This window comes from Doryrhamphus excisus, linkage group LG2 (genome assembly GCF_037039965.1).
Source record: "Doryrhamphus excisus strain RoL-2023G ecotype Guam linkage group LG2, RoL_Dexc_Guam_v1.1, whole genome shotgun sequence".
Taxonomy (NCBI): domain Eukaryota; kingdom Metazoa; phylum Chordata; class Actinopteri; order Syngnathiformes; family Syngnathidae; genus Doryrhamphus; species Doryrhamphus excisus.
The window spans coordinates 4,902,153-4,925,792 of NC_136358.1; the positions used below are offsets into that span (position 1 = coordinate 4,902,153).

Here is a 23,640-nt window from a genome sequence, read left to right on the forward strand (position 1 = left end):
GGATGATGTACAACAAAAATACATAATGTCATCAAGGCAGTGTCCACAGCTTATACAGCTTATATAACTTATACTGGTAATGGTAATTCGAACATGCGAAACAATTTATGTAGCAGTGCATCACATGTTTTCACGTTCACAATTCAAGATGTCTGAAAACCGAAAACAAAGAAATACTATAAATGGTTATAAATATTAGTGGTTATATTTGCTGTACAGAGCTTTGATGTTGGACTATGTGAACAAAGCTTGCTATTCTTGTTCTTTTTCGTGACGAGCATGGTGTTTTATTGTGTAAGACGACGCCGGTATTATTGTTGCGACATGTGCGTACTCGACGCAACTTCCTGGCAGATTGACAGCTTCACAGCGCCAGTAGTTGTATGACGCTAGTCGGGGGATATTCGAAAGCTTTTCTATTCATCTACAAAACAAAATTCTACTCAAAGAGATCTATTTTTAGAGTTTAAAGGGACTTAGTGTACCATAGAGGGACACGGACGCCCAAAACAAAGTAAGAAGGGACGCCCGAAGTGCGTGTTTGATGGCGGCTGGGGATGGAGCCCAGCTGCCGGCCACAGTAGCGGCCAGTCGGAGTGTAGAGAAAGCCCTGGAGGACGCCGCCGCTAGCGGGGCTCTCAACTTGGCAAACCGAAAGCTGAAGGAATTCCCTCGGAGCGCCAGGAACTACGACCTGTCCGACATTACCCACGCAGGTAACTTTGGATATTTCTTTATTTCAACATCAAGCATTTTTTTAGTCAGAAGTTAGCGTCTTTTGTTTTGCCGCCACCTGCTTCTCTCCCCGGTTGCTAATTGCTGGGATCCTCCCTTGGAAGTTCTACCCACTGACTGTTAAATATACTACTTAAGACGTATACTATATATCACCAGAAGTCAAATTTTATCATTCGTTTCTTGTGTAAATTGTGTATAAAGTGTAGCAGTTGTCAATTAGGTTACCCCTTTTCAATGCCTCCTACAATAATAAATGACGAAGGAAGAAAATGGTTTCTTGTGGGCTATTTTATAGGGCAAAGCTTAACCTTTAACCAACACCACATGGGGGCTTACTCGAAAGAGTTGTTTAGCCACAAAAGGACAGGTTTCTTTCTGTAGCATTTTAATGTGATGGAGTAAGTTAGCTATTGGATTGGTTATTGATGGTTGTACTGCTTTTACATTGACTTTATCCGTGTGTATTTCAAATCAATGCTTTTTTTTATTGCTCCATTGAAGATTGTGTTTATTGTTGATTTTAAATGTGTGTGTGTGTTGCTAAGCATGCAAACTGTCATGTTCGGATTAAGTGAACTACCTGGTTCTTGCCATGCACCCAAAGAGGATTACGCCATCCAGGTTGGCTGACATGAATCTTTCCTCCACCGTGACTTAAAGCAACTCTGACTAATTATGACCATCTGCCCCATAACAAGCCAGGTCTTGACCCACAGAGGCTTTGAACACATCACCATGCTCATCCACCTGTTATTAATAACAGCACAATGCTAGTGATGAGTAAAGACAGGACTGTACAGTCGATCCCTGTTATTGGTAATGGGTTGCTTTCAATCAGCAAAAAAAATTACATTGCACTTTTTGGAATAAGAAATTCATTCCAACCACCATTTAAACTGAAATAAGGCCACAGTTTTTAAAAGCAAAACTTTGGTTTCAGTGTCATTCTCTTTCGGGTCACTGTCATCATTTCTTAATGGCAAAGGCAAAACAGGCCTCTCTTGTTGAACGCAGTCAGATTAAAAAAAAAAATTGCGTTAGCAGGGCCTGCTGATATTGGACGCAGCAAGGCCGTCATCTTAAAGGGGACCTATTATGCAATTTTTTTGACCCACTGTATTGAGTTGTGGTCTCCTATAGAGCAGCTACACACAATAACCCGCACAGAAAACTGCCAAACGGTCTGTTTTAATGGTCTGTTTCCAATCATGGCCCGCCTCTGGGCATGCCCACTCCGCTGTGATAGGTCACGCGCCCAAAGTACTGCCTAACTATGAACCATATAAGGAAGTTCGCCCATCTGTTCATCACGAATGGTCAGTTTTACCACGCGAGTGTTTTGAGCCATCCCAAACTTTTTTCAGGGCTCACTTCCAAATGCGCAAACCTCATTATCTGAAACCTTGGCACCCTTTTGGGACGTCTTGTGCTTTTTCTTCTTTTCTGACCTATACATGTGTTACAAATGTTGTATTCTTGTGTTAAACGATGCCAGAGTTTGCACATTTGTCAGTGAGCTGTTTCAGAGAGCGTTCTAACACTGGCAGTTTGTGATGTCACAGACTGCCGGACTTCCTTATATGAGTATGCACTGTAGGCGAGATACACTTCCTGCCCTCCACCAAGCTCTGCTTCCCCCGTCCTCCTCGAAGCTTTACGGTGTTAGCAATGTTTCCTAGGAAGGGTTTCTTCAGGTGTAAGGGAAAGCCACATTTGTTTACAATTTTTTGGTACATGTGTCTATGTGTCTTATGATGCAGAATAGACAAAGTGTAACGTAACTTAACCATGTTCGTTCCTACTAAACAGATTTAGAATATATTGCTTTTTTTAAAGCAAACTCTTCAATACAGTAGTCATTTTTTTGACTGTCCCGAGTATGAGTGGGACCTACATAGCAACAGCGCTATCACTGTTGCTAGGGAGCCCTATATCCAACTGCCAACTTGAAATGAACAGCGACGGAGATGAATAACAGCCAACTTGGAAAACTAACTTCACCACGGTAAATGAGTAAAGTGAATAGAGTAATAGGTCTCATCAACTTCCTGGCTAAAGCTAGCATTAATGTCAGGTAAAGTACGCAGCATTAGTTAGCTGGATATTTGAAGTGGCCACCGTATTCACAGTTTTAAGTATAATTTGTTTGCTGCTTCAATGCTGGGATAAGATCCACATCATTTATTGTTTTGCTTACCTGATTTGTTGAAAGAAGTACGGCATAGCCCGTCAAAATGCATCATAAATGTGGCGGTAAACTGTCAATCTGGGGAGTGGTGCATCCTTCTTGGCGCAATCCTCATTTTTTGCACAATTTCAGCTCAACTAGCAAGTGCTGTCACACAATGTCCATGGTTGAAATGGACGAACACAAACGTTCACTCCCCGCCTCTTTTCGTTTGATATTATGCCACTGGCCAATTACCAAATGTAGGCACCGGAAGTTGAAAAATAATGGTTCCATTTGGTTCCATTTTCCAAGAACTGGTTCCAATTGATGCTCGATACCCAACCCTACTAGTGAACCAGCTAGTTCACCTCCAATTTATTTGTCCTAAACTTCAGAAAGGATTTCAAATGGAGTGGGGAAGAAAGACAAAGTAAGAAGCCAAAAACCTACCACTTCCACACGGATGAGGAGGAGGACTTCTTTTCACTCTTATGTCAGACATGCCATGCAGAGTGACAGTAATGTCATGTGTCATCAATGTTTTGTGTCATAACTGACGCGCAGTGGCCAGAATACTTACTATAATTTGAATTATTTGACTTAAATGGGCCATAGTCAACCACAAAACAGCGATCATTAATTATTTTTTTAAAAACTGCGATAGAGTGAGCGATAACTGCAATGTAGCAAAGGATGTCTGTATGCGTGGATCCATTGTCGTACAAAACACAGCTGAAGATTTGCTCCAGTGTTCTTATGTTGTAGGGTTTGTTTTGCTGGTAAAATTGAGTGTCCGACTTTGTGCTAGTATCAGGATGAAGAGAGCTCCCCCCCCTTCTGGCAACTTCCTAGCTCCAGGAAGGTCAAAGGTTTGTACACATTCGCACAAAGAAGGCTTGCTTCTTTCCCAGAACGCCAGAAGCCAATAAAGCTTGGGCCTTGTATGCTTCACACACAGTCTGGACCCACAAGTGTGCGTGTTGTTGTTGTTGTGCGTGAGTTTTTGTGTAGTAGTCGGTCTTTGATGAGCATATGTGCAGCCCACCCTCAGGCTCAGTGAATCACTAGACGGATTTGTCATGGGTGATATCTAATATCTTTAAGAGATGGCGATGCTATTTCTATGGATAACATTGCAGCCAAAGTGCCGTATTTTTTTTGTTTATTTTGGTGGATAAGAGACCGTGCCGCTTTGTAGCAACGTGGCTGCAGATCTTTGATATTAAAAACCAAAAATAAAAAACAGAAATACTCTGAAATTCACATTGGGTGACAATACAGGTATCAGCTCACTTACTTACTTCACTTTAGCAACATTGTGTGTAGAATACTCTGTGTATGTTAATGAGGTGTAATGTTTTTTCACTTTGATCAAAGTATATGTTTTGGATGAAGCAATAAGTAAGTGCTTGGCGCACAATGAACTGTTATACTGTGGCTTCCATCATTTTGTTTTATGTATTTGTTTTTGTCACAAACCTTTTCATGTCACAAAATGACAATGTGCAAATGGATTAAAATTGACATCAGATTGAGTTTTACACACAACAGGCAAGAAGAAAGTATTTGACACAGTTTCCTCAGGTCATTCTACGTATTTGCAGTATATTTTCACATGGCTATGGCTTCACATCACTGTAGTCTGTGCGTCATGACCCTTAAAGAAACTGCACTGCCGCTGGTACACCTGTGAATACTCTCATTCTTACTCCTTGCGTTTGGTTGCTTGTTAAGCCTCCTGACACTCACTTGCAGTACTACTTGTGTACACTCGCTAGCGGAGACAAAAACACATGCGCATGTCAATTTATTGAGGCCGGCAAAATTAACAAGTTTTTGATTTATTGTCTGGTTAGTTGATTTATTGTTTATTGTGACAGGCCTATCCATATTACAATATATATTGTAGCTTCTTGCAATAGCGATGTATATCATGATATATTCTTTGGTCTAATTATAACATTTCAAAACGGGTTACAGGTTCCAAAGTCTCCTTTCGTAGGGCCCGCAGATTTCCGACAGGCAGAACTGCGACCGGTAAAAATCGGAATCTACTCTTAAAAGTGACATAATGTGAACAAAATGCTGTCATCATGAGAAGGATGAATGTTTGTGTGGGGAAGTACTTCCACGGCGTACTGACCCCTACCTAACTAAACCTGTAGAAACGGGTACCAGAAACACTGGAAAAAGTTATTGCGAGCATGCTCGCTTGCTAGCTTAGTTTAGCAGAGCATGCTTGTGTGTCTGTGTGTGTGCGCATCGCATGCAGTACGAGTGTGTTTACACCGTGTGTGTTTTACCGCTTGTTAATGCAAACAAGCGTTTTACAATGCCTGCTGACGTCATGTAGTTTGTGGGTGAAATAAGGACGAGAGGCACTTTTATTCGTGCTCCCAGTTCGTCTTAACTGTGAACAGATATTTTCTACACACATAACACACTTCCGTACTTCAAAAAAAAAAAGAGTGGCGTTCGCCATATACAGTACGTCTTCCTTAACCACAAGCACAGACGTTAAAGTTTGAGGGTTTTGTGTTTGCAGAGACTGACATCCCATTAGAAAGGCTAGCCAAGCTACATCCGTTTGTGAAATACTGGGCAAAATTGGCTAATGATGTATCGCTACATATGTTGCATTGATGATGTGTTGCAGCCTCTTGTAGCTTGTCGCTGTCAGTTTTGTGGGGCATAGATTGGTTGCATCATCAAAAAGCATTATCACGATATGGGGAGAGAGCGAAAGAATTTAAATCTCTGTCGTAGGCCATATTTATATCAAATTCTATGGTATGTCGTTTTCATCGCGGAACCCTAAAACCTTGTCCAGTCATGGTCCATCGGCTTTCTCTTTTGTGCGGTCCATGTGTTTGTTGTTGTTCTAAAATGGTGCCCACGGTGCATTGTGCGATCACGTGCAAGTTTCACCACATTTTGATCCTAAATGCCGACGTAGACAAACCAGACGGTATTTTGGAAATTAAAATTAACTAAACATTTTTGGATGTTAACTGTAAAATGCGCTAACCGTGGTGGATGTTAACTGTAAAATGCGCTAACCGTGGTGGATGTTAACCAAGGTACCGCTGCAAATAATTCTGAGCACAATTCTCAGGGTGCCACAAATGACTACAAAAACCATTTAGTAGTCATTGGATTCAAGTGATCAAAATATTCACATATTGATTGAAACTTTGTCAGTGGCAGTTGTACACACAGCTAGCTGACTATCGTGCAGCCAAAGTGGGATTGCTTGACGCTGAGTGATTGTAGCTGTGGATGGGTGTGTCTATGAGATGTGATTGACTCATAGTGATCAGTCTCCGCTCAGACATCCTCCTGACACTGAAGAAGATAAGTATTGGAAAATTGATGAATGGAGGAAATATCTAAGTTCTTGATGTCTGTAGATGTCTGTAGTGGCTCAGTTCAAAGTTCAAATCAGTGCTTCAGCATTCTAACATGAGCCACACGAAACTTACAAACACTTGCGTGTGAGGCAGCATGCATGTGAGCCTCACATTTGGGCATAACTTTGTCGCGGTTGTTTACATCTGTTGCGTGTCGTACAAACCGCATGTGTACATGCATGTTGAGTTCTACCCCTTTCTCAACTACACTGCCTCACAACCAACCCCCCAACACACACACACAGAGCTCAGCCCAGCCCCCTCTTGCTTTATTTCCTCTGGCCTGCGGATGTTGGCTCACAGTTCACTAAAGTCTTCACTTCTGCTTTGTCTTGTCTTCACTGTCTGCCTTTTTCACTGCAGGGACCTATGAAGACGATAGTGTCATTAATATTTTTTTTTGCAATTTCTTCCCTCTTCCACTGCAGGAGAATGTAAACACTTTTCACTCAATAACCAAAATAATAAAATGACTTGTATTCCCTGATGTCATGATGGTCACAGTTCTGTGATCCTACTCCTTTTCGAACATATTGAATGAATGTTGAAACCAATTTCATACCAGTATCATACCAGTTTCGTGATTGTGGTCGAAGAGCAGCCAAATAAGTGGCTACTGTGCATAAAGTTGTTGTTTTTTCAATGCTTGAGTTGTTCAATTAACTAAATGCCAGTCCGTGTTGATGATTCAGAGCATGATTCATGTGTCATGGTGGAGCATTGAAAGTATTTTTGAGCGCCGTGGCAGCTGGTGCAAAGTGGTTCTCCCTCCCCACTCCCATGGGAGGTAACCAGAGCGAAGGCTGAGACATACAAGACCACACTTGACTGTCGGTGCTCCAAGGCTGGATTCAAACCCTCAACATTATATTTTGTCTCCTGCACACACTCCTGATGTGACACAATGGAACCCTAGGAGGGTGTGTAAATAATCTAATAGTGTGTGAGGAGGACTGGCTAGTGAATAATGAAAGACCAGGCCTTGTATGTCTTATGTAAGCTGGCTGATCCATCAACCTCCACACTGTTTGCTGTCCAGATGGCTCATTGAGAGAGGAAGTTCACGATGCAGCATGCTCGGGGGCCTCTGAGGGCATCTCTAACGCAGTGTGGTCTTCAACATCACTTTTAAATCATTACTCTTAACTTTTCACGTTTCGGCTCCAAGGTTCTTAATAAAAATGTCCTGGTAGTAGATGTACATTTTAAGAAAAATGCTGACCAGAGGCTAATTGCGGTTCCATATAATTAGGTCACATGGAATATGGGAACCGTGTCAAATTGGCAAGGATGTTCATGACTGCGCAGTCGACCTCTGCAACGGGTCATTAATGGTCCTCAAGGTATAATTGGTAGCCTTCAGTGACGTCTGGCTGACATAAGGTTACTATAAAGAATACCATAATTGCATAAGGCTGCATAGACCTTCATTTGAAGAGCCCACATTGTGCATGTTTGTCATGTTTGTCGACAACTTCAGTTAGTTTTAGTTAATTTTTTGTGTGTAATTAAAAATATATATATATATTTTCCCATTTTACACCTCTTTTACCAGTATGGAGTACATCCATATGTGACAATAAATAAAAAGTCTGTTAATTAAATGTAAAAATCCTTACATTTAATTGATGCAATCATTGGCCAATTTTGCCCAGTATTTCAGAAACGGATGAAGCTTGGTGAACATTTCTAATGGGATGTCAGCCTCTGCACATACGCAATACTCAACAAACTAATCGCTGTCCTTTTGGTTAAGGAAGATGTAGTCACCATTGCAAGCCCAATTGGTGATTAATGGAAGATAGTATTTTGTTTACACAATTACAGTATGTGGCGAACAATGCTCTTATTTTGAAGTCTGGGTTTCATAGAATAAATGTACCCGTACTCGTCCTTACTCCACTCACAACTTGCACAATGTCAGTGGGCATCGTAAAACGCTTGTTGCATTAAAGAGCTGCAAAACACAGTGTAAACACTCATACAGCCTGAGTGGCGCACACACAGAGCCGCACTAACATGCTCTGCTTAACTAAGCTAACCCTGCTAGCTTCCATCCACGCTTTGTAAGAGAGGAGATTCAACATTTTTTTTTTTTTTGCCAACTTTCAAGTAATTGGTGTTTTAGACTAGTTTTTGTGTGGATACTCCAACACGATTGAACATTCCGCTGTGGAAATACTTCCCCACACAAATGTTCCTTTATACAATGGCAGCATTTCATAGTAGATTATGTTTTACTGGTTTTTACCGTTGAGCAATTCCGTTCCTCTGAAATCTTGATATTGTATGTGCAGCGGGGCTGCAAGATTCAGTATATTGTCAATAAAAGCGTGGTAGGAGGTCAGCAAGACTTTTTTAGTTCACTCCAAAAGAACCCGGCTTCCTCAACAAGTACTGTACGCAAGGTACACCTGGATGGGTTGTCAGCCAATCGTAGGTCTTTCAATATATATATTTTTTTTACTAATAATGGGCCATAGCCGACCACAAAACAGCAATAATTTAGTAATGATTACATTTTTGGATATGATGAGGGAGCGATGTAGCGGGGGACAACTGTACTTGGAATAAGATTACAAAAGGTATATATATTGACATTGTATATTTGTACATTTTTTAATTTTTTGTCCACCACAAGCTACAATCTTCCTGAATTATGTAACACAATTTTACCTCTTTATTCCAAATGTCTGCTACAGTGACTTTCTTCTCTAGCCGTGTTTTCACAGCTCGGTTATGTGTATGCAGTTGCCATGGCGATGTGTGCAGTGTTGCTACTTTTGCCATCTGCTTCGTCTCTTGCATATTTCTCACTTTTCACTGTGCTCCACTCTCGAGTTGTAATCAGGTTTTTACAGATGTAATCACAGAAATGTATTTTTTGTTGTTATGCTGTTGATGTGTTCACAAGCTGAGCTTTGCATGCATTGGGAGGGAGAGAATGGCGAGGAGGAGGAGGAGGAGGTGAAAGGGGAGAGAGTGTGGGAGGAGAGGAGGCCAAGTCAGAAATGATTTCTTTGCCAAGGACTAATAACACACACCACCGTCATCTGCTATAGGAAGAGTCTTTAACTTTGACTTATTCATTTTACTTACTAAAGCTTCTGTTATTTAAACAGTATTTCTTTTTGTTGAGTGCATGTCGCACAGCTAGAGGTGCTTATTACAGACATTTGGTTTCCCCGTGGTTTTCCTGAGACGCTTTCAGCTCGAATGACTGCACAGGTGAAGACAACTATAGCTTCTCGTGCTACTTGATGCCTAACTTGCTGGCAGAACAGTGTTGAAACATTTGATATGACCCACAATTGTGAAACTGTCTGAATAAGCTTGTGGTATTTGCTTGTGAGTTGACAGGCCCGTCAACCTTTTTTGATGATGCATTCAAAGGCCTCTTCTTTAAAAAAAAACGTGAATAGCACTAATATGTGCTGCAACCTGATACTTGTCAAAAGGAGACTGGTAGAGCTTTTCTTTTTGATTGCATGGTGTGACTTCATGCGTATTCCCTTAGTGCGATGAAATGTTTGTGATTCACCTTTGGCCGCACCCCAAGCAGTGATTTCATAGCAAGTGTTTTGTATTAGCCTCTGAGAGTATGAATAGCATTTATTGGATCTATTACACTCTGGCTCTGGTAAACAGTGGAAAATACATGTACTGTACACCAGTATAAATCGTCTACAGAAAAGTATTTGCTTTTATTATTTCAGCCTTTAAATGGTGGTGCAAATGGCGTATAACTTCATGAACTGCGAGTTGTGACTTTGAACTACTTTTAATGTTGTCCGAGAAGAGCTGTCCTCTTGTATTGGACTTCATTCATATCATAGTGCTCGGTAGGAATGTTGTCCTACTTTTATGCAGCACTGCACAGCATTTTTTATCCCTTGACCAGTGACCCACATAGAAATAAAAGGAAATGAGGGGCCAAAAAGACTGAGGAAGTACTTTGGATACTCGAGGCTGATGGATGGTGATTGTATATGTCATCCCTGTGTGAAGGGACACGGTCATGGTATTATGAATGATGCATAAAATACACGATATCCGATAGTATCACTGTGTAACGTGGTGTAAAGGGGTCAATGTGTGTCAAGCTTGTATCTGTCAGCACCATGACGGTGTTACCATCTTGTCAGTCTGTTGATGTCAGGCTGAATCCCGGCATGCTAACGTCAGGCCACATGTTTCTCCCATGACGCTTTATCAATGCTAGGGATATTTGGGATGGTGCCTCCTGAGAATATGCTGCAATACTACATAGTATTCTTACATTTAATGCTCGTGCTCATGTGGTAAAATATGTATGTACTGTATATGTCGATCCATGACACATTTATTGCAGTGTTTGACAACGTGATCAGTTTTCTTTGTAAAATGGGGGTTCCCACATATCTCTAGCAGCAATGGCTACAGAGACCAGACAGCCCCTCCATCCCCCATATAGACACCACTTCCACCCCCACCTTTTGTTCACGCTGCGCCCCTGCAGCTATGGGACACTGGAGAGTGGGAGAGATTGGGATTACACCACAACTGTACTTCCATCTATCCCAATGTATTAGATGAAACCACACCCCAGGGCTGCTTTGTTTATTCAGCAAACATTATTTATTAGTCCTTCTGGATCATGCCCATGAATATTGTCATTCATGCAGGTCATTGTATTCTGAGGGCATTGAATCAATCAGAACCGGACTCTTCAGTTTGTCTTTGAACATGTTTTGCCTCTCATCCACACAGGCTTCATCAATTCATGCTCTAAAACGAGATAGGATGGCGCTAGTGCTTTTAGATCAAATTTTTGTGCCTTAGGTTGTACCATTCCATTTTATCAAGCGCCTTGTTTAAATAACTTCCTGCGGCCATGCAGCTTATAAAAACAAATCCATAAACAGCCATCGGCATGTCTGCCATTGACTGACTTCCGTGTCAGTGAAAGCTCAGTTGCTAATGGTGCTTTTTCCAGTAGACATCTCGTCTAATGATGGCTTTTTGCCTGCACACTTCATTGCTTCTTAACAGTGTTTCTCCAGGGAAGGCCATATGGTGAGCGGTAAAAGTAAAGCGTGGGGATATACAGTAAGAGGAAGAGTGGTGGTAAGCAAACAAATAAGTAGGAAGTCTGATATATGGTCAATCTGTGTGTTTTTGTTTACGTTCAGATCTGTCCAAGAATCGTCTGTGTGAGCTGCCAGAAGAACTTGGTCAATTCATTTCTTTGGAAACGCTGAGTCTTTACCACAATGGCATGCGTTCACTGTCCTCCTGCCTGGGCCACCTCCAGGCCCTCACCTACCTCAATCTCAGGTAAAAAAATAAAATAAAAATAAAATAAAAAGCTGCTGGATATTTCTAACTAAATTAGTGTTTGTGTCAGTAAATCAAACAACAAACTAGTTCCTTGTTTTTTGCAGACCAGAGTCTCATCTACAAATGTGTGTAATTTCCGGCTTAAAGGAATTGTGGACAGAATCTCGGAATTGGCCAATAAATACGGAATCTTGCGGAAAAGGACATAAAACTTAAATGTGTCTTGAATGTAAGCGAATAAAGGTTTATCCAGCATTGCATTGACTTCAACATTTGTGGAAACGGTTGCTATTTTACATGGTGCAGATAATTTGCCAATCAAATCTAATATCCCATATTGTATGTGTTTGTCACTTGTGAGTGGGGAGTGTCAATAGATTGTAAATAATACAGAATTAGTATGTATGATAATTAGTATGAAACATGTGTTTGCGTCCACAGCCGAAACCTTCTATCAAGTTTGTCCCCGTCAGTGTTTGAGCTTCCTCTCCTGCGAGTGCTCATCATCAGCAACAACAAGCTATCTTCACTGCCCGCCTCCATATTCTCCCTCGCACAGCTCCGTCAGCTGGTAACCCTCACGCACACACACACACACACACACACATGCGGTCCAGTGTCATTCTATTGTGCTGTTTGATGTCAAGGTTTGCTTTTTGTCTCTGTCAGGACGTGAGCTGCAATGAGCTGCAGTGTTTACCACCAGAGCTGTGCCAGCTGGAGTGTCTCCGGGACTTAAACCTGAGGAGGAACCAACTCACCACTTTGCCTGAAGGTACGCACAATTGCAACTGAATCATTACATTGGAATACAAGCGTAATATCACAGAAGGTCAACAAAGCTTCTTTACCAATGTTCAGAAATCTCAGAGCTCCCACTAGTTCGACTCGATGTGTCCTGCAATCGCATCACCCGGGTGCCCTTGTGCTACCGCCACCTGCGGCACCTTCAGAGCATCTTGCTGGACAATAACCCACTGCAGATGCCACCTGCGCAGATCTGCTCCAAGGGCAAGTACCACATCTTCAAATATCTCAACATGGAGGCCTGCAAGAGGAGCCAGGAAGAGCTGGAGAGACACCTTAGGCCCACAGGTTTCAACAGCTGGTCAGTGGCCTTGCACAGTACATCAGCAACACTACTAAGCTTGTAGTCCTAATGAGTAACGTGCATGTTGCAGTTTGTCAGATCAAGAGCTGTTCACCGGCCAGTTTGGAGGCCTGGACTCTGGTTTTAACAGCGTTGATAGTGGCAGCAAGAGATGGTCTGGAAACGAAGTAAGTCCACACTACAAACATGAAACATTCTATTGCAGACCTGCCAACTTGTACACATTTGCCACAATTCGGCATGTGTTTTGAGCCTTGAATACTACGGGTGTCATGTAGAGACACAACTCAAATGATGGGACAAAACACGAGATTGGGTCCACAAGAAGCAGATGAGTTTCTTTTCCAATTTTTAAGAAAAGTGCAATGAAATGTGTATTTATTTGCCGATCAATGTATCAGTGAATGTTGCCTGTTGGTCTGTAACTTTTTTTCCTAAATGGTAAAACCGGGTTGGTTGGGTAAGTTTAGATGGGCCAGTTGATTTTGTGTATATTTCCACCATTTTAGAATAAATTGGGCATACTGGCTTGTTCGTGTTGATGGACTCACCTTGCAATATTAATTATTACTATTCCCATACAGAGGCTGTGGCATTTGGCTCTGCAATCATCTTTCTTTCCTCTAAATTTCTACCTTATATTGGTCGTCACGAGGCTCCACTTCACTGCTGTATGACCCCGCCTCTCCCCACAGGGACACAGCAACTGTTTGACTTCACTGTTTGAGGCGAGAGAGGAGGAAAATGATCATGTTCATTTTCATTTATTGTATGATTAATGTGCTGTATTTATTATCGCAAGATTTATGTTTTGAACAAGACATTGTGTTTTGATCTCATGCGATCTTGCGACAACCCTATTGAATAGACTAGGGTGTATGCCAGGTACGCATTTTGTCGCACCTTCCACTACAGTGTGACATGCACTTCCCAAAAAATATACAGACAGTGCACAGAGTATAACCCCTGTGAAAAGTGGGGACCCACTGTACATTTCTTGAAGGTTAGCAGGTCTGTTACTATAGTAACATGTACTTCCCTGACTGAGTGTGTGTGTGCCTCCAGTCAGCAGATGACTTCTCGGAGCGTTCCCTCCGCATGTCCGAGGTCAGCAGAGACCAGAGAAACCTGGAGGAGGAGAAGGAAGAAGAGGAAGATGTCTCTCTTCTCGAATCTAACAAAGGTGAGCGTAGCCAGCAGAAGATGTCTTGTCAGACAGTAGAATAGAATTAAAAAAAAAAAAGTCTCCATTGTGCTTTGTTTGCAGTCAATGGCCAAGCTGAAAAGACAGACTTCATTGACAGCAGCGTGACCGAGGAAGAAGACGACGAGATGAACCACCACGAGACGGACCCCCCTACTCCTACTACTCCTACTCCTACTCCCCCTCCTGTAGTGGTACATCGAGTGGTACGTGTGTCACTCTGCATGACGTGAAGCTTCTTGCACAACTTCCTGTATTCATTGAGTCAATGATTTCCAGCAGCTGAATGAGAGAGAGTCGTCGTCCCACAATAACGACTCCACAAAATGCCGGTTTGTAACTTTTTACATCACTTTTTCCCACTCTGTCATCCGTGTATTCCAAGGTCACCTGATAAAATATTTGCAGAGCCGGGGAAAGTCAACAGAACGTTATTTGTCATTCAGCTAACTGTGGCCCTCTGTGTACCTATCAGTGTTTCCCACAGGATTGTAATCTATCTGTGGCGTGGGAGGCACTTTACATTGTAGTCACATTTTTTTTCTGATTATAACGATAACGCACATGTCTTCTAATGCATCATGCATCTAATATTTCACTAAATTGATAACCAGATGCATTATAATCCACACCGCATCTGACTTGGCTGGCTTGACCCAAAATGTGCATGACAGCTGGCGAATGTCTTTTTCTGTGGTGCGTTTGAGGTGTGTTAAGATGCAGAGTTACTATATCTACTGTACAGAGTTGTAACGACAACCTACAAGGACAGTCCCAGTGCGTTCGAATGTATTTGTGGTAGGCCGCCACAAATGAATGTATGGGAAACAGTAGCTTTCACATTGACCACCATGTGACAACATAGCCTAAATCACTTTTTTCGATTTTGTAAGTTTACGCCATTACAAAAAATATGAACAGAAGTTTTATAATCCCCCAAAAAAAAAATAGTTATCTCTCTTTAATGCAGAGCCGCTGTTCATGTGGAGGTCTCCCTGCCCTCGTCACCCTCACCCTCCAGCCCCACCACGGAGGAGCGCCGCCGGCCAGGCACGCTGATCATCTGGCAGGAGAGAGAGCGACAACAGCAACAGCAGCAGGGAGAGAAGGCCAGGTAAATCGTCATTTATGCAATATTTCAATATAATTTTTTTTTAAGTTGATGTTAAATCATTAAAGTGAATCATTATTAAAGTCTGTTATGAGGCTAAATCTGAAGACAATCAAGTGTAGTTCATTTTATTGTGGCCATTGAATTCAAATTTGACCAATAAAGTACAATGACACAATTAAAAGTGAAAGTGTTTAGGCTAAAGTCAATCTTATCCCTGTCCCGCTTGCATGTTTTCCTTTTTTTTATTACAAACTATCAATATGATGGTATACTATTGTCATGCAAGTACAAATAAATATAACAAAGAAAAAAACTATAACATGACTTTCATAATGTTATACTATTTCTCTATATTTTTCCATGACATTTGTAAATGTTTTTGAATCTTGCAATTAAAGTACAACCTTTTAATTCATCATCCATACTATTCCATAGTTTTACCCCCATAGCTGAGATGCACAAGCTTTTCTTCAGTAGTTTTTTGCTCCATACACAGTACAGTATATAGTCATAGATCAACATGAAATAGACCGTAGAAACTCCTCTGGTCCGCCTGTCATATCTAATTATATGCTGCTCTATTTTTGCAGTTTGCTGAAGGCACTGAACAAAACAGGAAGTTTTGTGGCCTCTGCGCCTCCGACAGGAAGTTGCTCAGAGTAAGATGTCTGAACAGATTCAAGTGCTTCACAAGTGCTTCCCATTTGTAGGATTTAACATTAATGAATAAATTAGAATATCTTTGCAGTTCTTAGTTCTTAGACACAGGTGGTCCTTGAATGCGTTCCGTTCCTACGACGAGTTTCAGTCCAAGTCAGAACTTGATTGACTTTAACATTCAGAACTAAATTCATCAAAATCATAATGTTTTAATCTTTCAAGATCCGGTGACGCCACTAGTATTTTATATGTCCTTTGTGTGTTACGTGTACAGTGTGAGAGAGACTTGGGTGTTCATTTAGGTATAAGATCCAACTTGCACCAAAACCTGACTTAAATCACGTCTAGGAACGGAACTCTTATGTAACATGGTGACCAGCTGTCGGTTGACAGTACTGGAACATAATGGTAACCACACAAAATATTGACACACATATTGGCACTGTTTGGACGTTCTCACTTTGGGGTGTATGTGTGTGACTTATTTTGAGGGGAAGGTTTAGTTACACTTCATACAAACTGTACACTGACCACTTCTACATTGTCATTTATTCTGTGTTGGCAAAAGAAAAGAAAATATTTGCAGAATAGTGAGGGGTGTATCATTTTTCTGAGGTACTGTATATTAATTAAAAGTCATCAATGTGCTGATTTCCACAGCTATTGTTGCTGTAATTTGTACGTTGTCTCCCTCTAGTGGTCCATCGCCAGAGAGTAGCCCATCCCATCGTAGCTCTCGACCGAGATGCGCAGTGAGTAATACTACATTATATTTGTATAAAGTCCTTACTCATGCAAACGTCCAATAATTTTTTTTCTTATTCTCAGAGCACTGAACACATTGTGTGTTCTTCATCAACATTACTTATCCAGCGCTCCAGGAGCAGGACAGGTACCGCAAAAACTCACACAAACTTGTAGTCATACACAAACAAAATATGACAAAGAAACCAAAGTAAGATGAACGTCTTCCAGAGGGACCATCCTCCCCAAAGACGTCTCCTCCGCCCGCTCAGAACCAGAAACCCAACAGCTTCTTGTTCCGCACGTCATCTCGCAGCAACGTCAAACCCGCAGGTATACGCAACTCAAAGCAGCACACAAGTTGACAAAATTGCTTGGGTCCTTCTAAAGCAAGGGTCTCAAACACGCGGCCCGCAGGACACTAGTTTGAGGCCCCCGCCTTGATATGAAAGTTTAATGTTAGTTTGATATGGATGCTGTATGGTATCATGTACCCAGAAAAAATTATTACATTTGATTAATGTTCATGTTAAAGGTTAAATAACTGTTAATAGTTATCCTCCCTATCCGTGTGGAAGTGGTAAGTTTTTGGCTTTTTAAGTTTAAAGGAAATAACTTGGAGGCTACCGTTTAGGTCGCTAGCTTTCTAGTTTGCGAGTTAGCATGTGTCTCAAGACCCTGCAGTTGCGCAATATGTTGTAAATAAAAAGAGTATAAATGTGACTATAGTCGTGTTTTGTCATGTCTACAGGGCTCTAATAATGCTTTGTTCATTTTAATCTGAAAAAAATAATTTGTCTACCCACCAACTATATGTGGTTTCTTAAGTTTTTATTATTTGCCGTTTTATTATTATTATTATTATATTTATTTATTACCGATTGATTTTCTTTATTCTTGATTTGTTTATCTTATTTTGTGCAGAAAAATAAAATTAAGATATTTGAGAACAGTGGAATGTTTTATCAGAGCTTTTATTGCAGAAAATCGGAACCAAAGCACTGAAAAAGTTGGTATATTTTTCTGTTTTTAATAAATGTGTTTTTTTGGGGGGGGAAACCTGATGCGGCCCAGTCTCACCCAGACCCTAGCTCCAGTGGCCCCCAAGTAAATTGAGTTTGAGACCCCTGTTCTAAAGTTTTCCTATGACTTCCTCAGGCTTGTCCTCGAGCGAGTCTCGCGTCACAGTTCGCTCGCCCAAAGAAGAGAGAATGGAGGTCACGCAGCTCCGCAAAGTAAGAGGCCTTATTTCTCAACCTCATCATCACTTGTTCTCACTGGGACTTTCCTTTGTCACCCTCACAGACGCTAGAGACACGGCTGAAGATCACCTTGCCGGAGGATCTTGGGGAGGCACTGTCCAACGGCACTGTCCTCTGCCAGCTGGTCAACAGCATCCGAGCTCGCTCGGTGTCCATCATCCACATTCCGTCCCCTGCTGTGGTGCGTCTGTCTGCAACGTGCACCTTTAGAAGACCTCCACGTGGAACACAGTCCACATTATTAACATATGATGGTGTCTCATCTTTCAGCCAAAACTGAGCTCAGCCAAGTGTCGACTCAACGTGGAACACTTTCTTGTTGCATGTCGCAAGCTGGGCGTCCCCGAGGTAAAAAAAAAATGAATACATATTCTGCTTTCTAACCGGATAAAGTGCTGAGTGTTGCTCCTGTTTGGACCGATGTCTTCAATCACACACCGGTCACCGGTCCAAACCTGACGCTTCTGTCCTGCTAACAAAACCTCTCTGTTTTAATGTGTGTGTCCCCCAGATGGACATGTGTGTGTGCTCTGATGTGCTTCTGTCTAAGCTGCCCAATGTGCTGCAATGTGTCAAAGCCTTGCTGGCCCTGCCAGAGGAGGGCCCAGCGGATGACCGCCCCCTCAAGCAGTCCCTGCCTTCGTCGTCCTCGCTGCTGTCCACAGATTTCCTGCTCTTCTACTGTGTGGCCATGGTGCTGCTCTACGCCCTCTACTGCTACCTGCTCACTTAGGCTACATCCCATAATAATAATAATAATACCTAGAACAGCAGTGTGAGTGCACAGCGTTGCTGTTAAAACAAAACACAATGAAAGAAAGCACTACACTGGAACACAGCAGGTTAGCCTTAATGCCTTAGCCTAGCCTAGCCTAGCCTAGCCTAGCCTAGCCTAGCCCAGCCTGCACATTGTAATGCATGAAGGTCTTTGATACATTTCACCAATACACACATTAATGACATATTTTGACTATGTCAAATCAAAAAATATCCCCGAGTGTTGTAAAATAGCAATGGCGTGTAGTACAGTGACGGGCAACATGGAGGTAAACTTTTTTTTTTGGGGGGGGGGGGGAGAAAACAGGCACACCGTGTGCATGCTTGTATGCTGACCTGAAGCGGAACTGTGAATGTCTACTTTATTGTCATCATTTTGAACCTTCTAAAACAGGTGTGTCCAAATGGAGGGTCACATAAAAAATCAAAGGAAGGGCCATTTTGATATGTTTATGGATGGATATATCATTTTTCTTTTGTAAAAAAAAAAAAAACTTTTTGTTATTAGTAATAAGCGTTAACAAGTGACATTTGGTACCTGGGCCTTCAGTGGGGGCCTCTCAATTTCACCAATATCATGTTGCATTTATGCAAACCATTAATAACATACAAAAGTGCAATGGTATTACACAGAGACAGGCGTTTCACACCAGCATTACTCAACACAAAACCCGCTTAAAACTTGAATTGGTTAAATCTTGAAAAACATATCTCCAGTTACATTTCTGCTTGTAACTTTGAGCATTTCCGACCACCAATCACCGATAGAAGCTACCTGAAAAATTGGGGCTCAGGATTCAGGGTTGGCCAACCTATCCTGATGATGTGGAGAGTTTAAGCTAAAGTCCTCCTTGGGAATGGACTGAATCAAATCAAAGAGTATGTTTCCTTCTCCCATTGTGCAAATTACAACTCTTAATTTGCTCCGATCAAACAATCAATGTGTTATCTAGCTGGCCAATGAGGCCAATCTGACATCTGATTGGTTGAAGAAACATCTGCATTGCTAATCAAGTTGAGGTGACTTGGGCCAGCACTCCACATTCTGAAGGCCCTGGACATATTAGATTGACATGGGAGCACAAAGAATTGGTTGTAAATGTTGAACCATGTTTAGGCCACTCGACTCAACTCGGCCGAGTGGTTAGCGCGTTAGCTAGGAGACCTGAGTTCGATTACACCTTTGTGTGGAATTTGCATGTTCTCCCCGTGCGTGCGTGGGTTTCCCCCCACATTCCAAAAACATGCTAGGTTCATTGGCGAATTCAAATTGTCCATAGGTATGAATGTGAGTGTGAATGGTTGTTTGTCTATATGTGCCCTGTGATTGGCTGGCGACCAGTCCAGGGTGTACCCCGCCTCTCGCCTGAAGACAGCTGGGATAGGCTCCAGCATACCCTCGACCCTCGTGAGAATAAACGGTAGTAAATGAATGATTGAATGCTTAGACCAACAGAGAACTTAACATTGTGCCTTTTTTTGTTGGCTTTTGTTTCTATAATGTACCGTGGGCCAAACGTTGGACACCCCTGTTCTAGAACATATAAATAACGCAATGAGACCTAGTGCCTCTCAATAGACGCACCACTCCTACCCTGCTGTGCCCGCTGTGAACAGCAGGGGGCAGGGTTGCTGCATCAAAGGCCCAAAAGGCTTGACTTTTTCTGTTGTTGTCCAAACTAAGGTACAAAACACGCACGTGTACATACATACATACATACATATATAGATATATGTTTGTCTTTTTAGGGTTGCAGATAACTTTGTATAAATGTAAACAGGTGATTTAAATTATCTTTTTTTTATTTATTTTGAGTGGTTTCATTAAGAGGGCTTCACTACAATGTTTAAAGCCAGTAGGGTTGGGTTGAAGCTTTTTGAAATCCACCTTGACTCCAACAGGGAATTAAATAATCTAATATACAGGCTTAAAAGAAGTGATTTTTTTTTCCCCAAAAAAACATTTTTTCAGCTATTGCATGAGTTCAAAAAAAATGATCGATTCCCCAGAGGCTCTGACTGTTACTTGACACTTGTGTCTGCCTTATTGCACATAAACAAGTCTCTATTCGTGTTTGTGAATGGAATCCAAGAGCCGTGACAGAGATGAAGCATTCTGTTTGATTTCCTGCATTTGTCAAGTTAGCTGCTGTTTTTTCTACTGTTTGTATTTCTATCGTCCTGCTATTTGCATAACTATACTGTTTGAATACAAATGTTTATTTTATAAAAATCCAACTTATGGCTGGTTTCAACTGAGCAGAAATACACTACAATGATCTTTTATATTTTATACTTGACGCTCTGGTTTTTCAAGTTGATTAGTTGTTGGCCTCTTCTCCCCTCCTGATGTAAAGAATTTATTAAAAACAACTTTTGACTTTGCTGTTTCCTCACCTGTCTGCTTGCATGCTTTATTTGGCCTCGTACTATGTGCAATGTATTCAATATTGATCCTGATAATACAATTGGTAATATAGTCTAAACCAGTGGTTCTCAACTAGTGGGTCACAGAGCCACTCAGTGGTTCGAGGGGGGTTTGCCTTGGAAAAAATTATGTAATGCCCCAATATCTGTGAATGCACCTCACAGAAAACACTCCCTTAAGATGAGAAGTTTTTAGTTCCCACAGTACTTGTCATTGATAGGTGATGGTGGGTCCTACAGCCAAACCAGTTAAGAACCACTGGTCTAAAACCGATAAAAAAACAAACAAGAGAAAACATTGAACAATACGGTACTCAAAAATACAGTAGTTACTGAGGATCTACTGATAGGGGTTCAGGTTAGGTAGGTTTATTCCTCATTAACTACTGTAATTTAGTGCACCTTATTGTAAAGTGTTACCATGACTACTACTAGACCAGACTGTTGAGTATTATTCCATGACAAAAAAAAATGGAAGCATTAAAAACCATGAACTGATGACATACCTCCTCCTCGCTCAGGAGTCCTTGTGTTCACCCCAACTCATCATGGAGGAAGACAGCCTGAGTCGACTGGCCCACACAGTCCAGGTTCTGGTCCAACTGGCTGACGGCTCAACGTGAGCCAGTATTTGTTTGACCTCCAAAGAAGTAAATTCTCTGCAAATGAGAATAACATACATAACCTTTGACCCCAAGTTCGATACCAGGTGATGTATCGGAAATATACCTTAACAAATAAAACTTCTCATCATTGATTACAATAAATATATCATTTTTTTTGCCCTGTTGTCCGAGTGTACAATACATATGCAGCAAGAGGTTATAAGCGACAGTGGACCAAATGATGGCCAAATATAAACTATACCTGTACATGCATGGGAAGTTGTGTGCTGCTGAGCATGTTAATAGTTCTTTTATAGGTTTGTTTTAAAAGCTTTGTGCTTGGAGGGTTTTCAATCAGGTTAATGGTCCTATCTGCTCAGCCTCTTCCTGTCCTTGAGTGAGACAAAAACACACTTGAGGTAAACCCCAAATCGAGTAAAAGTCTTCCATACCCTGCAAGATCAATAGAAGCATCCAATGCGGTAAAATAAGAATAATCAGTCTTTATCCCTTATTCTGGAGACGGAGGTTAAATTAGTTTAGAACCAATGTGAATTGGCGCATATTTTAATGCAACCACAAGAGGGCGCACTGGAGCAACCATTCATGGCTTCGGTGGCAGAACGCCGAGGAAACAATCGCCGTTTTTATACCAAATGTCCTAAAACTATAACAGCGAATAATAAAAGGTATCGATAAGTCAACAAAAATATTTAACACACACGTTTTTAATATAACTTAAAAGCAGTCGAAGACAGTTTCGAAAATTGTTCATGGCAAAGATTAGTCTGTTGTCCCGACTCACTTGAACTCCTCACTTGATTGACTGCATCATTGCAAACACAATAGCGTTAAATGTGCTGTTTGTTTAAAAGTAGCGAATATACCTCGAATTTACAAACGTAGCCAGAATAACTAAGGTGAATACATTTACCTGCAGCTATATAGGCCATGAAAACATGCGACAAATTCGACCAAACGCTGTATAAAACTTTCTGTACAACGACCAATGCGGAAATCAGTTCAGAAACCTTTTTTTAGAACGTCGTCAACGTGGTTGCGCTCTTCCTCTCGCGAGAATTCAATAGTGTGAGTATCTGCTGCTCTGATAGGTAAGTAAATACCAATGACATACCATGTAAATAAATTATTATGTCAAATCGACATCCACTTCCGTATACGTATCCAAAACCCTTCCACGCGCAGGTTTGGCCGCCATGATGGTGAATTGCATTGACATGACCTCGGCACACTGCTCAGCAAATAATCACTTTAACAGACCAGGTTTGTTATTTTTCATTCATTCATTCATTCATTCATTCATTCATTTTCTACCGAGTATGTATTAACAATGCCATTACTGACATACATGTTTAACTGTGTAAATGCTTCCAGTTAATTATATGTATTATTGTATTGGAATTGCTGTTAAAATTAGTTATTTTATACCACTAGAGGGCGTAGTTTTGACATGTTATTTATTTTACACTCAGCTCAGCGCTAGTGAATACATTCATTCATTCATTCATTCATTTTCTACCGTTTATCCTCACGAGGGTTGCAGGGGCCAGCTATATTCGGGCGAGAGGCGGGGTACACCCTGGACTGGTCGCCAGCCAATCACAGGGCACATATAGACTAACAACCATTCACACTCACATTCATACCTATGGACAATTTGGAGTCGCCAATTAACCTAGCATGTTTTTGGAAACTGAACATGCAAACTCCACACAGAGATAGCCGAGAGTGGAATTGAACTCAGGTCTCCTAGCTGTGAAACCTGCACGCTAACCACTCCTCCGCCGTGCAGCCTCAAGTGAATACAATTGTAGCTATTTTCCACCTTGCCCAGCCCACCTCTCGTTGGCACCATCATGGCGGACTTTCTGCTCCATGGCGTACTACACACTGTTCCATTCATTTGCAGCTGTATCAACAGATCTCTTCATTTAGCGTCCTTGGTAAATATAGCGGTGCCTCGTTAATTCCGTTCCGGAAGGTCCGACTCAAACCAAAGCAAATTTTTTCCTGTAGAAAAAAATGTATATCAAAACAAAACACATTTTATAGACAGTAATTATAGTTTTAAATGCAGA

The 23,640-nt window shown here is 41.4% G+C and overlaps 1 protein-coding gene and 1 long non-coding RNA gene across 4 annotated transcripts; one reads left to right on the forward strand and one right to left on the reverse strand.

The window, feature by feature from the left end:
* Positions 1–339: 339 nt before the first annotated feature.
* Positions 340–21,725, forward strand: lrch4 (leucine-rich repeats and calponin homology (CH) domain containing 4). 3 transcript variants are annotated; one of them, XM_058067956.2, is made up of 18 exons: positions 340–716; positions 11,490–11,634; positions 12,079–12,208; positions 12,307–12,412; positions 12,499–12,745; positions 12,819–12,915; positions 13,814–13,931; positions 14,016–14,158; positions 14,232–14,284; positions 14,923–15,066; positions 15,657–15,725; positions 16,424–16,478; positions 16,555–16,618; positions 16,702–16,803; positions 17,629–17,705; positions 17,776–17,913; positions 18,003–18,080; positions 21,458–21,725. In XM_058067956.2, the coding sequence occupies exons 1-18, from the start codon at positions 545–547 to the stop codon at positions 21,557–21,559; spliced, it is 2,040 nt and encodes a 679-aa protein (XP_057923939.2). In that variant the 5' UTR covers positions 340–544; the 3' UTR covers positions 21,560–21,725. The 3 variants fall into 3 exon arrangements, with proteins under 3 accessions (XP_057923939.2, XP_057923937.2, XP_057923938.2); XM_058067954.2 differs by lacking the exon at positions 21,458–21,725 and adding an exon at positions 18,244–18,806; XM_058067955.2 differs by lacking the exon at positions 21,458–21,725 and adding an exon at positions 18,244–18,806 and having other exon boundaries at positions 14,235–14,284.
* On the reverse strand, positions 14,807–22,754 carry LOC131125985 (uncharacterized). The gene is made up of 3 exons (XR_013629743.1): positions 22,677–22,754; positions 21,443–21,595; positions 14,807–15,015 (listed from the first exon to the last, which is right to left on the reverse strand). It is a non-coding gene; the product is annotated as an uncharacterized LOC131125985 (long non-coding RNA).
* Between the last annotated feature and the right edge of the window lie 886 nt (positions 22,755–23,640).